This window comes from Myotis nattereri, assembly GCF_964212035.1.
Source record: "Myotis nattereri genome assembly, chromosome: 12".
Taxonomy (NCBI): domain Eukaryota; kingdom Metazoa; phylum Chordata; class Mammalia; order Chiroptera; family Vespertilionidae; genus Myotis; species Myotis nattereri.
Genome location: NC_138087.1, coordinates 22,582,236 through 22,602,219, shown reverse-complemented (window position 1 = coordinate 22,602,219; position 19,984 = coordinate 22,582,236). Strand labels below are relative to the sequence as shown.

Below are 19,984 nucleotides of genomic sequence, written 5' to 3'. Positions count from 1 at the left end.
AATCCACACTGTAGATGTACTTGCCTCCTCAATAGCCAGTGAGCAGCTTAACATAAGAACCTTGTTAAAGTTAAAATACAAATTATCTGATTCTACCCAAAAAAAAAAGGAAAAAGGAAAGAAAGGGAGGTTAAAGAGGAGAAGGGAGATAAAGGGACAAAGGAGAGAAGAAGAGGAGGGAGAAAGGGAGGTCAGGGGGTAACGTCTCCCCTGAACACTGTCAGGAAGATTCACAAAGTTGAGGTAGTCTCTTGCTGAAGAAACCAGAGTAGCCAGGGTAACACCAGAGTAGCAAGGGGGGCAGTGTATTGAAGTCCACTGGGCTTTGTGCGTCCCTCAAAATGCCTTGTTCATTCTTTGAATCACATGCAGTAACTGAAGGGCTTACTTCTACTATAAGTAGGGGAAATGGTGCCACTCTGACCCCTAGCTAAGCACAGTAGATTCATAGGCGTCTAGTCTGTTAAGAATTTTAATGCCCACATTTTCTTTTGAGAAGGACAGCTTCCAAGTTTGTGAAGTAATACTATCCTTTTACCTATTATAAGGACAATCTTCCCTTCCCTTCCTTGGAATCTGTACAATTATTTTACTAATTTGTTTACTAGGCTTGGAGGGAAAGCAAAGGTTGAGTTTTATAATATACTAGTGGCCTGGTGCACAAAATTTGTGCGGGGGGGGGGGGGGTGGGGGGGGGGAGGTGGTGTCCCTCAGCCAGGCCTGCACCCTCTCCAATTTGGGACCCCTCGGGGGGTGCCTGACTGCCGGTTTAGGCCCGATCCCTGTGGGCCTAAACATCCCTCTTGCAATCCGGGACTGCTGGTTCCTAACTGCTCACCTGCCTGCCTGCCTGCTCACCCCTAACCACTCTGCCTGCCGGCCTGCTCACCCCTAACTGCCACCCCCACCAGCCTTCTTGCCCCCACTACCCCCCCCCCCCCTTGCTGGCCTGATCACCCCCAACTGCCCCCACTGCCAGCCTGCTCATCCCCAACTGCTCCCCCTGCCAGCCTGATCACCCCTAACCACCTCTGCCTCAGCCCTGCCACCATGGCTTTGTCTGGAAGGACGTCCAGAAGGTCTCCTGGTCTAATTAGCATATTACCCTTTTATTAGTATTGATTCTGTGTATTAAGCAAACTCGGGACTATACATTTGTATTCATAATATTATTTATGGTTTATAAGAAATACCTCACTGTATGAGAAATATTTATAACATTTCATTTCTGATTTTCCCATGAACATTAATAACAATTTGAATTGCAAAAATTCTGCTTACAAACAACTTTTCAGGAACACACAATCTGAATAAAGCAAGGCACACTTAAATTGTTAAGTAGCCTGTTCCTCGACTATCAGCTTTAAGCATCTTTATTTAGACCATTCCCTTCATTACAACTGGGCTGACTTGCTGTCAGATTACAGTGCCAAGTCTAAGAAGTTAAACACCATGGACAGCTGCTTTCTAGGCCAATGACAGCCTAGCACCACAGCAGATCAACAGACCTCAGCAGCCGGCCGGCACACTGAACTGCTCCTAAAGCCCTGGAACTCCCCTGTGCCGCATCCTTCAGGACTCAAACTCACTCCTAACCAGCTGTGGAGAGGTTTTTAGATGAGAATCTCAACTATTTATAAATAAAAACACCCTTAAAACAAAAATCTCTGCTTAGCATAGCTCTTTCTAAACCCCAGCTAATGGCCTACTTATTTCAAGCAAAATTCTACACAATAAAATTTTAGGATACCAAAGGCATTTGGAGGTCTCCTTGGAGTTTATGATAATAAGTGGCCTGTATATATATATATATTCACTGTATGTGAACTAGGGCTTATAAATATTATAATAGGCAAACAGTATTTGCCTCTAAACAATGGCCTGCTTAACTCAGTGATTCACTGGGGTGAATGCCAACCTTTCAGAAATGTTTTGAAATTCTCAAATTTGAAATAATGTATTCTGATTCTCTTTCCATTTAAGAACGAAAGATCAAAGGAAGAGAAAGAACATTTACTGAACAACACACATTTGCCAAGGACTATGGTAGCTGCTGAACAGTCTTCATTTATTAATTTTCCAAACTTTATCAAGTAGGTATTATTATTTTCATTAGGAGGCTCAGAGAGTTTATGTGACTTCTCTGAGATCACAGGGCTTATTACACACATGGGGTTAACCCGCCCTCTTTTTTTTCCACGAAGTCAAAGCCTAGGGTACCTTTATCATGTTGTGACACTACACAGCTTTTTAAAAAGGATAATATGATCACTAAAATAAATAATTACAAATAAAAATAACACAGGATGGAGCAATTGAGATGATAAACTATGACTTTAACTATGAAAAATATGGCCGTTCACATTTTTCCATGCTTCACAGTTGCCCCATGAGCTACTTCACCAATAATGGAACCAAATTAAGACTTTCAACTTGTCTATGAAGCAAGTCATTCCAAAGATATTTCACTGACTAGAGTCCAGCAGAGCTGATGATTTTTTAGCCAGAACCTTTAATGATTTGTACAAGAACATATAAAATGTTTCCTCTACTTCTCCAAATTCCTATGCCCCATAATTATGCAATAAGATAATACAGTGGCTTTGCATGAAGACATGCTTAGTATTTTGCTTCCTAAATTTACATACAGCACATTTCTCTTTAAGAAGACTCCACTGAGGGCTGGATTTTGGCTTAGGACCTTCCTTTTGAGTGTTCTGAGGATGCTAGAAGCACTGACTTCTGTGGGAAAGGTGGGGTGCACAGCCAGAAATCAATCTTGCACATCAGAGGATTGTATGGCCACGCCCAAGGACTCATCTGCCTGTGGGACACCTTATGTTTAGGGCCTTGGGAGCAAAATCTCCATAAGATTCTGAAATCAGGTGCTTGATAAAGACTAACTGCTGAGAACAAAATTTTTCAGCAATCATTCATTCAAAAGTGAAATTGACAAGGCAAAATTTTACTTAAGGAAATCGCACACCATTATGCACCATTTCACCTAAAAATGTATAACTGTGTTCTAGCATTTTGATTCACCCAGCAAACATTTTGCTTACTGAACAAGGCATAACTATGTTAAAAATTATGATTCCATTACATTAATAGTTCAACTTAGTTTTTGAATACCAAAAGAAATAACTCTAATTAAAAGGAATAAATTAAAGGTATTTGGTGCTAAAAGGGAAATAACACATGAACACACTGGGGAGGAAATCAGAAACAGGAGTAATAGTCATAAATATAATCTTCTTCCTATTTTAATTAGATAAATCTGCAATCTCCAAATTAAAATATGCACACTATTAAGCATAGCGCAAAATTATGGAACTGAGTAACAACTATTAAGGAATGTGAGCCTAAGTTTCTGACTTTTAAATGACCATAAAAATGACATGACAGTCATCTAATACAGAAGGTAAAAATCCTGCTAGCGCTACTTTAATGAATGGCTTCTGACTGACTAAACGCTGTCTATAAACGGTATTTAAAAAGTTATTCCCAAATGCATGAGACCAGCATCCCACCCCAATCAGAATACAAAACCCCCTGCAATCTTCAATACACTACTGCATTGCCCTACAAATTCCTTTTTCATGAATGTTGCCAACATAACCTTTAGCCAAGTCTGTATCTAAACTAATGAAGTTCCACTATGCAGTGGTTCTCAACCTTCTGGCCCTTTAAAACAGTTCCTCATGTTGTGACCCCCAACCATAAAATTATTTTCGTTGCTACTTCATAACTGTAATTTTGCTACTGTTATGAGTCCTAATGTAAATATCTGATATGCAGGATGGCCTTAGGCGACCCCTGTGAAAAGGTCGTTAGACTGCCAAAGGGGTCGCGAGCCACAGGTTGAGAACCGCTGCACTATGGGGTAACAGAAAAAAAAAATGTTGATTTCTCAAAAAGACATTTTACCCTTGATGTGCTCAGGATATTTATGACACCAAATCATTTCCTTGCCTCTAAAATATACGCTGTTCCTTCAGTACTCTAGTTGCCATAAACACGTAAGACTATTAATGCAAACCACTCAAACTAGCAATCAGAGTCAAGGAGAGGGCTTGCGGGGTCATCATTTTGGCTATAAAGTTAGAGTAGGGAAAGGGGCTTTAGTAATGACCCTGTTCTACGCCCATATACTCATGTATCACATCGGAATGCTTATTTGCATGTATATTGCGAAGTGATTATTTTTACTGCAGTTTCTAACAAACACCCATACACTGAGTGAAATATTAAAAAATACAGTTCTCTTTTGCATATAATAAATAGAAATATTACTGGTATGTTTTTCTGCACTCTGCTCCCATTTCATGGCTGCTACAAAAAAAAAGAAAAAAGAAAAAGAAAAGAAAAGAAATAGATAGGTCATCGAACTTGACCATAAAGGAGTTATACTAAATTGATATAATTTTTTTTCTTTTCATGCTGAACAAAATATCTCACCCTCCACTCAACATCTGTTTTCTGCACACATGAGAATTTCCCCAGATGCTAGTATGAAGTCTGCATATGTATTTTGGTTTTCTGTTTAAAATCACATTCAGAGACAACATCCCAATGTGAGGATTTACATTTTTGCAGATCAATTTCTTCTAAGCTCTTTACCAATTTGCTCACCAGCTAAGTGGTAGGACGGCCACTATTGTCATTAAAAACCCCTCAAAGTCTACTACAAAAATATTTTGGGGCATGTTTATCATGGTGTGCGAAATGTGCCATCGAGCTACATCGGCAGACAGCAGGGCCTGCCAGTGACTCTCTGTAATGGATCCCAATCAGGCCCTGACCAAGTGATCCGGAGCATTTCTGTGTGGATCAAGAATAGCCATGACCCACTCTAATGACCAGTCCTGCTAGTTGCTAGGCTGTTGACTTAAAGAGATAGCTTTGGCCCTAACCGGTTTGGCTCAGTGGATAGAGCGTCGGCCTGTGGACTGAAGGGTCCCAGGTTCGATTCTGGTCAAGGGCATGTACCTTGGTGGTGGGCACATCCCCAGTGGGAGGTGTGCAGGAGGCAGCTGATCAACGTTTATCTCTCATCAATGTTTCTAACTCTCTATCCCTCTCCCTTCCTCACTGTAAAAAAATCAATAAAATATATTTTAAAAAAGAGATAGCTTTGGTGACACAAATGTTCTTTCTTAATTACCATTAACTTCCCCATGAACATTAAATTGTTCACAGAATCATTATACCTACTTGCAGAAAATAAGAGACAGATTATTTTGTTTACTGAGTCTGCTCTGGGGTACTTATGTAACCTATATTTATATAAGTGTTTTTCTCTGAAGCAAGTAGCTTGAGAACTTAGTCAAGATTCACAAGAACATTTCCACATAATTTTTCTCACTGCCATGTTAGTCTGGCTAGCGGAGAACTGTAGAAAGCAACCCGTTATCCACTGCAGCCCCAAACACCATCACATTAAAAAATGGCAGATCTCAAAAACATCATAATTCAGAACATTCGATAAACAGCCCCCACCACCACCACCAACCTTTGCTTGGGCCTCTGGTGCTGCCACCTTGACGACTTTATTGCAGCTTATCATTTGCTTCACCCATCTTTCTACCTGGACGTTGAATTTCATGAAGATCACATAGACAAAGTAAGCTGCTAAGAGAAGCAAGCTTTCCCACCACATGATGACATTGTCCAGGAAAAATATGATCAGCATGATCAAGTCAATGATGTAGAAGGACACATCCCGAAAGAGTGGCCACCACGTCAGATTCAAGATTTCTCTGGAAAACAGGGCACACATGCCAATAACGAAGAGGATATTGAACACCGCCGAGCCCACAATCGTGCCTATGCCGACATTGCTGTGAGCAATAAACACCCCGATGAGAGACGTGAAAAGTTCTGGGGCCGAGCCCCCAGCAGCCATAAAGGTGGCTCCGGCAACATCATCAGAGATGGCCAGCTTTTCAGTGATGACCGTCAAAGAAGGAACAAAGAACTCATCGCAGACAATGGCTAAGGCGATGAACATGTAGATCATGCCAATGACGTGGAGAAGGATGGCGCCTTTTCTTCGCTCCTCGAGGGAAAAGATGTCTCTTGGATAGTTTCCTTGCTCCTCCTCGGTACTATTCTCAGATGTGCCTTCCTCAGAAAGAGGTGGCTGTGAAGTGTAATCCGGAATCTTGTCATTTAAATCTAAGAGAGTTCTCTGCCGGTAACTGGGTGCCACCCCGGGGCCCTTTGCACCACTGGCCTCTCCTGGGCTCTGTGTCTCTGTCTCAGAAAAGACACTGATTGCAAATGGGACCACGCTGACGGCTACCAGGCCCATGAAAAGGCCTAAGATTCGGATGAACTTCAGTTTTTTCCTGACAGTATAATGTTTCCTGCAGCCAGACGGTGACTTCTCTGGACACCGTTTCTCAGGGAAAGTGAGGGGGGTGCTCTGGTGCGGCTCCATCCCGGGTCTCCTGGCGGGCGCGGTGGTCTTCTAGTTGTAAACGCAACCAGACGGCTCTCTCATACTTTGCCTCACTTGAGAGTCAATGGTGCTTGCGTGGCACTTCCAGTCAGGGGTTCTTATGCGTCACAGGAAATACTTTTGACATTTATGCTTCAAAAGATAAAAACAAGGATAAGGTAATCATAAATATGTCTCTTTTTTTTTTACAAAACGAACTTTGTAGATTGAAGACCGTCCTATCCTATAGCTGTGCGAGTTACGTAACTCCTCTGTGCCTCAGTTACCCCATTTCAAAAACAAGGACAATGGCAGCACCCACCACCAAGGATTGCTTTGAGGATGCGTTAAAGCACACGAAGCACTGAGAACAGGATGTGGCACATAGTCGGCACTTACAACAATGTATATACAGACACAAGCATTTTGGTGAGTCCAATGTTAGGTATAGACTAGGTAGATGTGTGTGAAGTATAAAAATCTTCTAGATGAAAATCTGTCTGTTTATTCCACCCTAAATCACATAACAACCTCCCAGTGCTACAAAGATACCACTGCTTTTAGAACTACCTAGGTACTTGACAACCAACAACTGTTCACTGTTTTCTGTTAGTCCAATTATGTAATTCCAGTCGCAGGCACACCTTCTGATTTAATCTACTGTTTGGAAAGGGTTGAGTGTTGGCGGAGGGAGCAATCTTTTCCTGAACACATAAAGATCTCAGGATTTGATTTTTCATGAACAGCTTCTCCTCTATCAGATGCAGAAAGCTAGACCTTGAAAAATTTAAGTTTACAAAAGAATGCTCTAGCGACACGAACAAATGGTCTTCCCTCTACATCTAGACATTGTTGTCAGCCAAAGCTCATTTTAAAAACCAATCTCTAGTCATATTTGAAATAGACAACTTAGCAAATCAAACAACTCTTAACAAGAAGGCTATTTCAAGAGACCAAATGTGTACTTCATAAACAATATGCAAGTTGCAGCAATACCTCCAGCTACAAAACCTGCCCACCCAAAATAGCCCCAACACCGATTCATAGTCAGACATCCAAGCAGCTCTCATTCTCTATCTAGCCCACAGAGGGGATGGGTAAAATATCCAGACCCCGCCGCTGATATTCTGAAGGTTCCTCTCTCTAACTTCCTTTAAAAACAGTCACCCCTTCCTCCTCCGCACCCCCCCCCCCCCCCCCCACACACACACTCAATCCCCACATCAAAGATTTCACTTTAGGGACATTCGCAGAGATCATCTCAGGTGTCAAATAAGCTAATTAAACACACGCCAGTTAAACACTGAGATTAGCTGGAGCTCAGGTTTGCAGAGCAAGAGCACAAGTCAAACCAGGCGGAGATGCTGCTTATTTCTGAGATAAACCAAGCCCGTCACAGATTCCGGGCGGCTGGCAGCTGTCTGTCTAGGGCTAGTCTTAGCAGGAGCCATGGAGCGACTCACAGCTCTCTGGGGATCGTCGCGGACAGCGCTGAGCCGCTGAGCCGGCCGCCGGCAGAGACCAACTCAACTCCCAGGGTGCACAGTCGGCTCCAGCTGGAGTCGGGCTCGACCCGCAAACCCACAGCTCCGCTCCAGGAGAGCGGCCCCCGCCGGCGAAGTGTGCCCCCAGCCACGCCCCAACTTTGCCTCGTGTGGTCCCGAACTTTCCCCGGTGGGTTTGCAGAAGAAAACTAAAGGACAGGCTGTCCCATCAGCGAGCCAGGAGCTGAGCTGCAGCTCGGGGAGGCGCTTGGCCCACATCTCCCCGAATCGTTAGCGGTGGGTGGGGAAAGGGGAGCACCCCTCGCTGCGCTCCCCACCCCAAGCCGGAAGCTAGGGCGGTAGGTGGGAGCCGCGGAGGCTCGGGAGCCGCGCCGGGAGCGGAGAGAGTTGGCTAACTCCTGGCGGGGCCTGGGGCAGCCACGTCCACCGCGGAGCCACCTGTGAGGCTGCGGCGGCGCAGCAGCGGGGTGCGCGCCACCGGGATCGGGGACAGCGACCAAGGACCGAGGCGGCCGGCACGCCTGGCGGCTGGCAGGGGCTCGGGCTCCGGCACTCACCGGGATCGCCAGGGAGACGCGCACACGGCCGGGGTCCAGGCGCGGTCTGCGCTCCGGTCCAGCGCTCCTCCAGCCCTTCCCCGGCCCTCCACCTCCCCGCTCCGAGGCCCGGGCTCGGGCTCCGGCTCGCACTCGCCGCCGCTGCCGCCGGCCGGGCTGGGTTCCGAAGGAGACTGAGCGCCGTGAGCCCCGCGCGCCGCCTCCGGTGCGGCCCGGCCCCTCCGGCCCCTCCCTCCCGGCTCTGCGCGGGGAGCGTGGCCGCGGCGCGCTCGGCTCCCGCGCGCTCGGCTCCACGCCTCCCGGGAGCAGAGGCGACGCCGGCAGCCGTCTCTTAGGAGATTTCTCCGCAGTGGGAACCGGGGTCAGGATCTGCGGGCGGGCAAGGACGGAGAGGAGACATCGTCCAGATCGGGTCGCACCGGATTCCCCAAGCCTCAAGTGCTGCCAACTTTGGTGTCATCTATGCCCGGCAGCTCCTCCCCACTTGTTTGCAAAAAGTGACAACAGTTACTATTTCTTTGGGAGGTGATGTCATGTGGAAAGGTGGAAAAGATGTTTGGGGGAAAGGCATGAAGGCCTACAAGGCCGTCTGCTCCCGGAGTCCCAGCTTCGCATGGTGGGAACACTGGAGGCTTATTTCATGGGTGATGAAGCTGAGATCTAAAATAGTGTCATCTTGAGTTACAGACAGGGCTCAGATGCTGGCATCTGGGCTCCCAGCTCAGGGCTCCTTCCTGCCCTGTCTGGAAAGCAAGAGCCTCTTGACCACGAGAAAATGAGTCAGGCTTGTCGGAGATTAGAGGCAAGAAATGGGCCCAAGAGTGGGAGCATATGCAACAAGCCAGTTCATGAGGGACCCCCTTCTACCCACCTGTGACCACCACCAAAACTGCCAAGAGGCACCCACGAGAAACCCTGGGACTTTCCCCACTCTCCTTACCCTTCACCCTCCTACTGTTTTCCACTTAGAGGTGTTTTGTTTTGTTTTGTTTTGTTGTTTGTTTTTTTAAAGGGCTGGAGGGTGCCCCTGGTCTGGAACCACCCTGGCAAGCAAGAGTGGTTGGCAAGGGAAGACTTGACAGGAAGAAGGAACAGCTGAGCTAAAGCCAGCCCCGGCTTCTTTTTTTTTATTGCCTTCCTGGGACTGGGGGGATGTGGGTCATATCCGGATAGCTCCCTACTTATGAATTTGAATACAGTTCTATACTCAGACCTCTATCTACACTTACTCTTCCTACATCAAAAAAAGCCTTAGAAATCTCTTTCTCCCATCAAAGTCAGGCACTTAAGACCATTGTCTTGCTAAGGACTTCAGGGTCCTCTTGGAAGTCATAAGCTGAAGATTTTTTTTTATCTTTCATTTTTATTTTGGAAAATTTCAGGCATACACAAATGTAAGAGAATAGTATAATGAACCTCCATGGGGCTACCACCCAGCCTGAACAGTTATCAACTCATGGCCAATTAATTGTTTCATCTTTTTCTCATGCCATCATTTTAAAGCAAATCCCAGATAACAGATCATTTTATTTTAAAATCATTACAGAAAACAAGAAAAGGAGCAACCACTAGGATTGTGTCAAAAACACTAAGGACCAATTCAAATAGATGCCAACTAGGCAAGGATGGGTCAATTTGAGCACGAAAATTTGATAATTACAATTGTTGCAAACACATCAAATAGGATTATATCTACAAGTTTAAAAGAATTCTAAAGCAACTCAATTGATTGATTACTGTCGATGGGTAAGGGAATGAACTCATTATTTAGAAATTGTTTTTTTAAAAAGAAACAATCATGCATTCTGCCTTTTCTATACAAACTGTACCTCAGGGTGATCAATTAGGTTTTACCATACCTTGCCTTTGTCTTTGCTTTCCTGGTCTAACAATTCTAATCTTCCCTCCTGCAATGGATGCCCCTGGCTACATAGGGGTAGGGTGGGAAGGAGAGAAGCTATGTACAGTATACAGGGTTCTGCTTAAAAGAAAAAGATTGGAATAGATTTTTAAAATATATTCCTATAACCATGTCATGTTCTCCTAGGATCTTTATAAATGTTAGCCAGCTACTTCCTCATGCAGCCCAGAAATAGCCAGAGTCCCACTGATGGGAAGGGAATGAGGCCCAGATGAGGTCCAGATGAAGAACCTATCAGTGTGCAGGTTGTATTGGTTAGGGTTTGTACTTGGCTGCGTATAATAGAAACTCATCTGTAGATTTTCAACCAAATAAGAGTTTGTCCCATATAAAAAGAAGCCTGAATGCAGACTTTCTAGGATTTGTATGATAGCTCAATGATGCCATCAAGAAACCCAAATCCTTTGATTGGTCCTCCTTAATGTATGGTTTTCATCCTCACAGCCACAAAGTGGTTGCCTCTTCCAGGCATTATATCTGTGTTACAGGCAGGAAGAAGGGAAGGAATTGAAGGGTGAAAGGCAGAAGGCCTCCTTGCTAGCCTTGAGAACCAGCGGGGCTCCCAGTCATGAGACCCACAAGCGACCACAACCCGAGAAACAGGTCTGGAGGCACTCGCTTTGCACTCAACCTCCTCAGGCCCAGCAGAGCCGCCCATGGCGGCCCAGAGTTTGTGCAGAGCGGACGCTTTGGTGGTCTTGGAGCTTTGCCCGAGGGGGGCAGTCATCTGACTGACACGCATGTGGGGGCCTGCTGGAATGCTCTAAGGGACAGAAACTGGTTGGTGCCAGCTTTGGGCTCTCCCTTAGGCCTTGCTCTAGCCAACGAGCACTATCTTTCTTTTTAAACTCGAGGTTCCTCCCCCTTCTTTCTTTTTTCCTCCTTTCCTCTCTCCTTTCCCCCCTCCACCCTCCCACACTACCTTTCTCCCTCCCTTCCTCCCTTCCTTTTTTTTCCTTCCAGGTGCCTTTTCTGCACTCACTGTGGGCCTTGCTCCAGGTGGCGAGCCCCACTTCCACACTCTCCCTCTGCTGCTGCCCAGAGCCCCTATCTCCCCAAGGCAGCTCTTATATGCCTCTGGTCCCTGGTTTTTACTCCTGGTGCCCCGCCCAGGGGATGTCCCTTGATCACCCTGGGGACTTTTGTTCGTAAGTCCCATGGTACTAAAATAGTCAGAGAGAGTTCCTGGCAGGTTAAATTTCAGGCAACCAACAGACAAGATGCAGTATTCAGTTTCTACTTTGTCAGTTTAACCATCTTTTTTTTTCTTTTTCTCATTCTCCCTCCACATTACTATCCTTGTGTTATCATCTCCAGCTTCTCTGTGACCAGTTTCTGCTGGCAGTCAGGACATATATGAAGGATTTGATATATGTCCCAACCTTGACTCTTGTTAATCATTAGAATCAACAGGAGATATATTTTTTAAAGATTTTCGAGAATGACCCTCTTTTTTCCCCCCTTACTATGAGCTCTTTGAGGGCAAGAATCAGGATCATGCATTTCCCAGCATGTAGCACCATGCTTGCTCAACACATATCTGTGGAATGAATTAACGAGTTACTGGCAAATGCAGTTATTTAAAGGTTAGTGAGTTAATAGGAAGGTGCAGGTTATGCTGCAGTAACAAAGAGCTCAAAAATCACAGTGGCATAAAATAACAAAAGTTCTTGTTTCTCACTCACAATACCCATCCTTTGTGAATTTTACTGTGTCATCCTCACCCCTGACCCCAAGCTGCTCACTTATCTGCAACATTGCCAGTTGCTTTCTAGAGAGAAAAGATGCATGGCAAATCTTTGACTTGCTTTTAAAGCTGCTCAAATTTCATTTGCTAGAGCAACTCACACAGCCATATTTATCTTCAAGGAGGAAGGAAGTGCAGTTGTTGTATGCTTGGGAGAAGAATGAAAAGATTGGGGGCGGGGGAGGGAAACTAACATGAACAGGGTACCTACCATGAACTAGAAGTTTTAACTTATCTCTCCAATCTCACTGTTATTATTATTATTATTCCCACTTACAAATGAAAAATACTGAGGCTCAGTTAGGTCAAGGGGCTTGCCTAATATCAAGCAGCTCTCATTTGTGCCCAATATTGGCTCCACAGGCCAAGTTCTTCCTATTAATCCTCCCTGTTATATGACTGCAGTTTTTAGTTGCTGCCTAACCAAGTTAGTTGCATTTTTCCTCTTGGGATTACAAGCTTCGGTGATTCCTGTGGATTTTTTTCTACCACCAGCTGGTTGACAATCTAGGATAATTATCTGCTTCCTAAGAGGACCCATGTTGCTTATTTAAAAATCACAGGTGTAAATATCAGAATAAAACCCTGGTGTTCTCTAAAAAAATGTCCTCCACAGGCCCCCAGCCCTGGGTTGACTCTCTTTTCCTTTTGTTTGAAGTTGGCTCCTTTTTTTTCTTTTCTTTTTAATATGAACTCCCATTCCAGTTCAATGAGAATAATAAAAGCAGAGAGAAATTTCTGTGGGATTCAGGGACAAAAGTACTCGCTACTTTGCTTTCGACAGTGGTTTCAGCAGCAGCATTTAAGCGACACATCCAAATTATTGCTCTTTCTTCTTCTTTCCCTTCCTATCTATTAAGGAGATGAGAAATGATGAATGCCTGTGGTTTTTACATTAGGGACAGGACTTTTTTTCGGGCTTAAATGCTCAGGAAGTACCAAAATTGAGTTTCTCTTTGCAATACCAGCTCAGGTCAGGGCTCCTGAATACCAAGGTGGAAGCAGTGCGGGGGCAGGGCTAGGCGGAGGGCGGGAGGGAGGAGTCTATTGATTTCATCAAGGGACTTGGAGTCCAAAACCCTGTCTGTCTTCCTGATTCCAGCAAAGACGTCCTGAGTGACCTCCAGGGACTTCCTCTGTCTCTCGGAGCCACGTCAGCGAGGATACAGGGATAAGGAGACCGGCTGGGAAAGAGGCCCCGCTTCAGGACAGCCCATTCCGAGGGCAAGCACTGCTAAGAGCTCAAAAAAGTGGTGCCCTGCTGGCTTCCTCCTGCTGCTGCATTCTCTCTGGCTCAGAATTTCACTATAAAATATAGTTTAAACTATTGGTAAAGAAGCGATGTTTGTCTGGAGCCTCAACTGTGGGATGAGGAATGTACTGCTGTACATTTGAATGCTGAGATAAATTACTTAGTTTTATTCAATTCATAAAAGTGAAATAAAAGGAATATTATGTATTACTTTTTTTGGAATTCTCCCTTAATTTGTCCCAATATCATTATATTTCATGGAAATCTTTATCATTGGTAGTTTGGGATAGAGCCATGTCCTGGCTTCATTGTAGATGGAATTCCCTTGACCATATGATTTTGTTTTGTTATTTTTTATTGACTTTATTGGGGTGACATTGGTTAATAAAATTATATAGGTTTCAGGTGTACAATTCTATAATACAGCATCTGTATATTTTATTGTGTGTTCACCACCCAAAGTCAAGTTTCCTTCCATCATCACTTATCCCCTCACCCGCCTTAACCCTCCTCTATCTCCCCACCCTCATTTCCTCTGGTAATTACCATACTGTTGTCTATGCCTATTGTTGTCTTGGAGGGATTTCAGTGAAGCAAATGAAGAAAATGTGCTTCTGTACAACTACCTTTTGAAAGACTTTTTTTAAAAAGGGCTACAGAATATTTTTTAAAAAATATTTTTATTGATTTCAGAGAGGAAGGAAGAGGGAGAGAGAGATAGAAACATCAATGAAGAGAGAGAATCATTGATTGGCTGCCTCCTGCGTGCCCCCTACTGGGGATCCAGCCCACAACTCAGGCACGTGCCCTTGCCCGGAATTGAACCTGAGACCCTTTGGTCCACAGGCCAACGCTCTATCCACTGGGCCAAACTGGATAGGGCCAGAATATTTTATTATAAGTAGATCATAATCTATTTGAACAATTCCTCCATTGCTCTTTTGTTGAGTCCCAATTATAAATAACTGCAACGGACATCATTATACATGTGACTCAGAGTGAAAGTACCCTCTTGTTTATCTTGAACGCTATTTCTTGCTGTTGGAAACTCTGAGAATTCATGTGTATCTTTCTCTCACGAGTTGGATGGGGAGGGTGAGTCTTCTCTCCATGGATGTCTTCACTTCCCCCATAACCAGTGGTGATTCTGCCTGGTGATTAATCCACAGGGAGGACCAATGGGCCTCCAGCCTTGTCTTGGTGAAAGTTCTTAGCAAAAGTAATGGGGAAGAGTCACCTTTTTTCCTTAAAGACTTCCTGTCTTGTCAGCCTCCTGTCCCAGGCACACTTCAGACTATAATGGAGATAGTCCCTTTTTTTTTAAGGGTAATTCTCTTGTTCCCTATATGGACAGGCCCATGTAGACTCAGACAGGGCAGATAGTTAAAGTCAGACAGGTTGCTAAAATACGGAAATACTTCTATAGTACTTGATAAATTTTATTTCAGTAACAGTGATACGCAGTAAAGTTACTTTTATAACATAAATAATAAAATTAATAATAATAAATTCACAAATCCTAGGGAATATTGTAGAATATCCCAATAACTTTGATAAATGGCCACCTTTCATAACAACATCTGAGAAACAGTTGTAACTCTGCAGCCAGCTGGCCAATGTCCAGTAAGCAGTGCAGATAGATTGTGTATTCTTTATAAAACATTCTGTGCTTTGGGAGGCTCACCAGTTTATTTTCATCCTGGAATTATAGTTGTGATTGCCATCCAAAATGGTTTGTTTTTCATTTGTCTTTTATAGTTACTGTGTTGCAATTCTTGTGTAAATGTACATTTTAATGTTTTCAAATATAAGGATTTATAACAAAAGGCTGAATACAAATACCTAGAATGAAGGACAACAAAATTTATATGTTTCTCAAAATTTCTGTTAAGTATAATTAATAGGAAAAATTTAGATCAGTGGGAGTATAAGAAGAAATGAAATAAAAATTATCTCTCTATATAAAAGTGTAAGCGGCCCAGTGACTGAATGACCGGTTGACCAGTCACTATGATGCACACTGACCACAAGGGGGCAGACGCTCAATGCAGGAGCTGCCCCCTGGTGGTCAGTGTGCTCCCACAGTGGGAACGCCGCTCAGCTGACCAACAGGCACCAGACGCCAGGCTCACGGCTGGCGAGCGCAGCTGCGGTGGCACAAACCTCTCCCACCTCCACAGCAATGCTGCAAGCAGCGGCAGTGGAAGGCACAGTGGGGCCGGGATGAGTGGGAGTGGCACAGCACCCGGCCCAGGCTCGGGCTCCTCCCTGGCCACCTGCCGCTTCACGCACTACTACATCCCTCAGGGGATGTTGGACTGCCAGTTTCGGCCAGATCCCTGCAGGTCCCAGATTGCAAGAGGGCACAGACCAGGCTGAGGGACCCCCTCGGTGCATGAATCCATGCACCAGGCTTCCAAAATTATTGTATTTTTAATCCTCACCCGAGGATATGTTCATTGATTTTTACAGAGAGGAAGGGAGAAAGCGAGCGGGAAAGAGAAACATTGATCAGTTGTCTCTCATATATGCCCTGACTGGGCGTTGAACCCTAAACCCAGGTATGTGCCCTGACAGGGACTCAAACCCCATGACCTTTCAGTGTATGGGAATATGTTCCAACCAACTGAGCCACCCAGCCAGGGCTAAAAATTATATTATTAAAAGGTAAAAATATTAAACACAAATATTTTATTAGATTAGGAACCATATTAAATCTTATACTTTAAACAACATTTATAATCATTATTAAGAAAAAAATTTTTAGTCATCAAATTCTTAAAAAAGTAAATAAAGTGACTTGAAAATCCTTAGAAATAATGGACAATTGTAGGCCTGAATATTTAATAGGACTTTAAAAAAAGAATAACATCAATATAAATACATAAATTATAATCCATATTTGTAGTCCTGGCTTGTTAAAAACATCTCTCTACTGAAAAGAGAACACTATTATTTTGAAAACATAAATTAAGGCAGTAAAATTTCAATCATTATTGATAAAACTTCATTTACTCTATGAAAATATAGAATAATTTCCTTTAAATGAAAAATTCAATACTTTGAAGACAGTTGGAATTTTTTTTTTTTTAACATTGGGGAGCTGACAGAAATAAGATCTGAAATGCTATAAAAGTTTATGTTGTTGGCACCAGACAAAAAATGATTTTAGTGAAATATATTGACATAAAGACTTTACTGAACTTTATACAGATGTGCCAGTGTAATGTTAAAGAGAAAGTCTGGAGCTTTAACATAATTTTTTAAAATTCCGGGTATTTTAACTTGGTGATAAGCCACCATATTCAATCATTTCTGGATGATGCTTTTAGATATCAAATACATGCTTTCTTGATAACTTTTTACTTATTATTCATCAAACAAACATCAGAGAGAATTACCCACTATTTTGGTAGATATGAGAAATGAAAATTAGAGAAATATTTGCTTCTCAATTGGCAGCTGATAGTGCTAGCGTTGAAAAGTAGTTTGGAAATTATGCCATTATTAGAAATTGTGAAAGGGGGTGCTTAAATATTTGAGATATAAAAAAATGAATTGGAGAATTTGGGTTTTTAAAAGATCTTTATTGATATATAATTCACATGCCATTACATTCACCTTTTTAAAATGTACAAGTCAATTGTTTTTAGTGAAGAAGGAGTGATATTGACACTGGACCATGATCACTGGAGCATCTTCTAGTGTTCTGGAATAACAGAGCGTGAGTCCTGGATCAATGGTCTTTTTCAGTGTGGTCTGGTTATTCAGGGTCCCTTGCGTTTCCATAGGAATTGAAGGACAAGCTTACAGATTTTTGCAAGAGAGCCCCTTGAGATTTCGATAGGGATTGTGTTGATTGTGTAGAGTATTGCTAGATCAACAATATTGTCTTTCAACCTGTGAACATGGGAATTCTTTCTATTTATATAGGTTTTTCTTTCATTTCTTTCAACAATGTGTTGTTTTATAGCTTTTCAGAGTACATGTTTTATACTTCTTTTGTTAATTTAACCCAAGTATTTTATTCTTTTCAAAGCTATTGTAAATGGGATTATTTTTTAAATTTCATTTTGGGATTATCCATTGCTAGTGTATAGAAATACACTTTTTAAAAAAAATATTATCTTATATCCTGCCACCTTGCTTAACTTGTTTACCAATTCTAATAGTTTTTTAAGTGGATTCCTTTGGATATCCTGTATACAAGATCATGTCATTTCTAAGTAGAGAGTTTTACTAATCTTGTTGCCTTTTATTTATTTCCCCCCCCCCCAATTTCCCTGTTTGAACCCCCAGTACAGTACTGTGTTGAAAAGAAGTGGCAAGAACTGTCTTGTTCTGATCTCAAGGGAAGACTTCAATCTTTCATCATTAAGTATGACGCTGGCTTTGGGTTTTGCATTGACGGCCTCCATCAGGTTGAGGAAGTTGCCATGTATTCCTAATTTATTGAGTATTTTTATCATGAAGGGCTGTTGCATTTTGTCAAATGTTTTTTCTGCATATATTAAATGATCATATCATTTTTGTCCTTTATTCTATTGATATGGTATATTACATTAATGATTTTCAGATGTTTGGAGATTTGTGTGTGGGGGTTTGTTAATCCTTATCTGAGGATATTTTTCCCATTGATTTTTAGAGAGAGAATGGGAGGAAGAGGGGGGAGAGAGAGAGACATCACTGTGAGAGAGACACATCGATTGGTTGCCTCCAACACATGCTCCTGACAGGGGCCAGGGATTGAACCTGCAACCCAGGAATGTGCCTTTGACAGAATCGAACTCAGGACCCTTTGGTGCATGGGCCGACGCTCTAACCACTGAGAAACACTGGCCAGAGCTGGAGATTTGGTTTTAATAAATGAGACTTGAACACAGATGTCAGTACTTTAACTTCACAAAAAAAGAAATGCTTCAATTACTAAAGCTGACATATTAATTTGAAAAACTATCACAGTGATTGAACACATACTAACATATCACTCTTGACACCTGTCAACACCACAGACAAAACGGAGATAGGGTTGTTAGTAATGGAATAGCCTTTCATGAAAGCCCATCTACGTTTTATGGAAAATATTGACAAGTCTTCACTTTGTCATTCATTGTATTGACTTACCATCTTCATCTATACATTTAATAAGGATGCTTGTGGTTTACCTTCAGGTTGTTAGTAAAATAAATGAACAAGACAATGCCAGAGACTGACATTCCCCATGCCATTCTTCTACAGAATACTGTCCAAGTTTACATAAATCCATTAATTAATACTTTAATGCTCAGCCATTCCCTTAACAAGAAATCCACCCAACAAGGCTATGAGGTAAAGCACATTTATCTTATTCAAAAATACATCTTAGGATATGTACTATAAATGAAGATGTATATAGTGAATTCCACTGTACTATGATCTGTGAGGACCAGGTACGGTGTCACTGTTATCCCCAAGCCCCAGAACTGCGCCTGACACATAGGATGCTCTTAATAAACATTTGTTATAGGACTGAACGAATTTAATCCTTTGGTGTACTAACGTAGCATTCAACCAAAAAAGAATAAGAAATTAGGTTTTTTTGGTTAACCCAGTGGTCGGCAAACCGCGGCTCGCGAGCCACATGTGGCTCTTTGGCCCCTTGAGTGTGGCTCTTCCACAAAATACCACGTGCGGGCACGCACGTACAGTGCGATTGAAACTTCGTGGTCCATGCGCAGAAGTCAGTTTTCGGCCTGGGCGAGTCTATTTTGAAGAAGTGGCCTTAGAAGAAGTGGGGGGTGTTGGTCAGTCGGGCGACGGGAGAGGCGGCGCAGGCGGGCCGAGGGATACGCAGTGCACCTTGAGATTCATGCTCGAGTTGAGTGAGCCAGTCAGTCAGGAGTACCCTAATTAAGTTAATAACAATGTACTTATCTATATAGTTTAAGTTTAAAAAATTGGGCTCTCAAGAGAAATTTCAATCGTTTTACTGTTGATATTTGGCTCTGTTGACTAATGAGTTTGCCAACCACTGGGTTAACCGTTGCCTTCAAGTGTATCCAAATTATGAGCTTGACATTTTTTTCGTTTTTCGGTCCAGGTTTTATGTGGCCTGAAGTTCACTTTCATGGACCCACCACAAAGCAAACTTAGTTATAGGGTCTTGGAAGAGGCCTGGCAAGTTGGATCCCTGAGGCTTCAGCTTTATTAGCTTCCCAATGAAGTGCCTTTTCTAAAAATGTCACTATGGATTAATGCTAGTATAATGAATGCACAAATCAAGATTTTTTCCTCCTAAATATTAACTCAAACTTTTTTATTTCCTCATTTTGAGACAGGCCAGTCATCAGGACAAGGGGAACAGGGGAACTGAAACAGCCAGCTGAAGAAACTAGCAGAGCAATTGACAGCACACACAGAAGGTCACCTCCCTGGAGATAATATCTAGGCCTCCATTGTATTTCAGCTCCAGACCCAGAAAAGCAGCAAAACCAGGTGGGCCACACCAGCACCAGCTGTGATGACTGATGACTCTCTGCCCTGACACTGACCAATGAGTGAAGACCATGACTCTGAAGGAG

The 19,984-nt window shown here is 43.1% G+C and overlaps 1 protein-coding gene across 1 annotated transcript in view; it reads right to left on the bottom strand.

Annotated features, from left to right (window-relative positions):
- The window catches only part of SLC24A2 (solute carrier family 24 member 2), a 219,735-nt gene extending 211,729 nt beyond the window's left edge, over window positions 1–8,006 (bottom strand). The window contains exons 1-2 of the mRNA XM_081104263.1: window positions 7,906–8,006; window positions 5,513–6,595 (exon numbers count right to left, since the gene is read on the bottom strand). Coding sequence (XP_080960389.1) covers window positions 5,513–6,442 — 930 coding nt within the window. The 5' untranslated portion in view covers window positions 6,443–6,595; window positions 7,906–8,006. The remainder of the gene's footprint in view (window positions 1–5,512; window positions 6,596–7,905) is intronic.
- Between the last annotated feature and the right edge of the window lie 11,978 nt (window positions 8,007–19,984).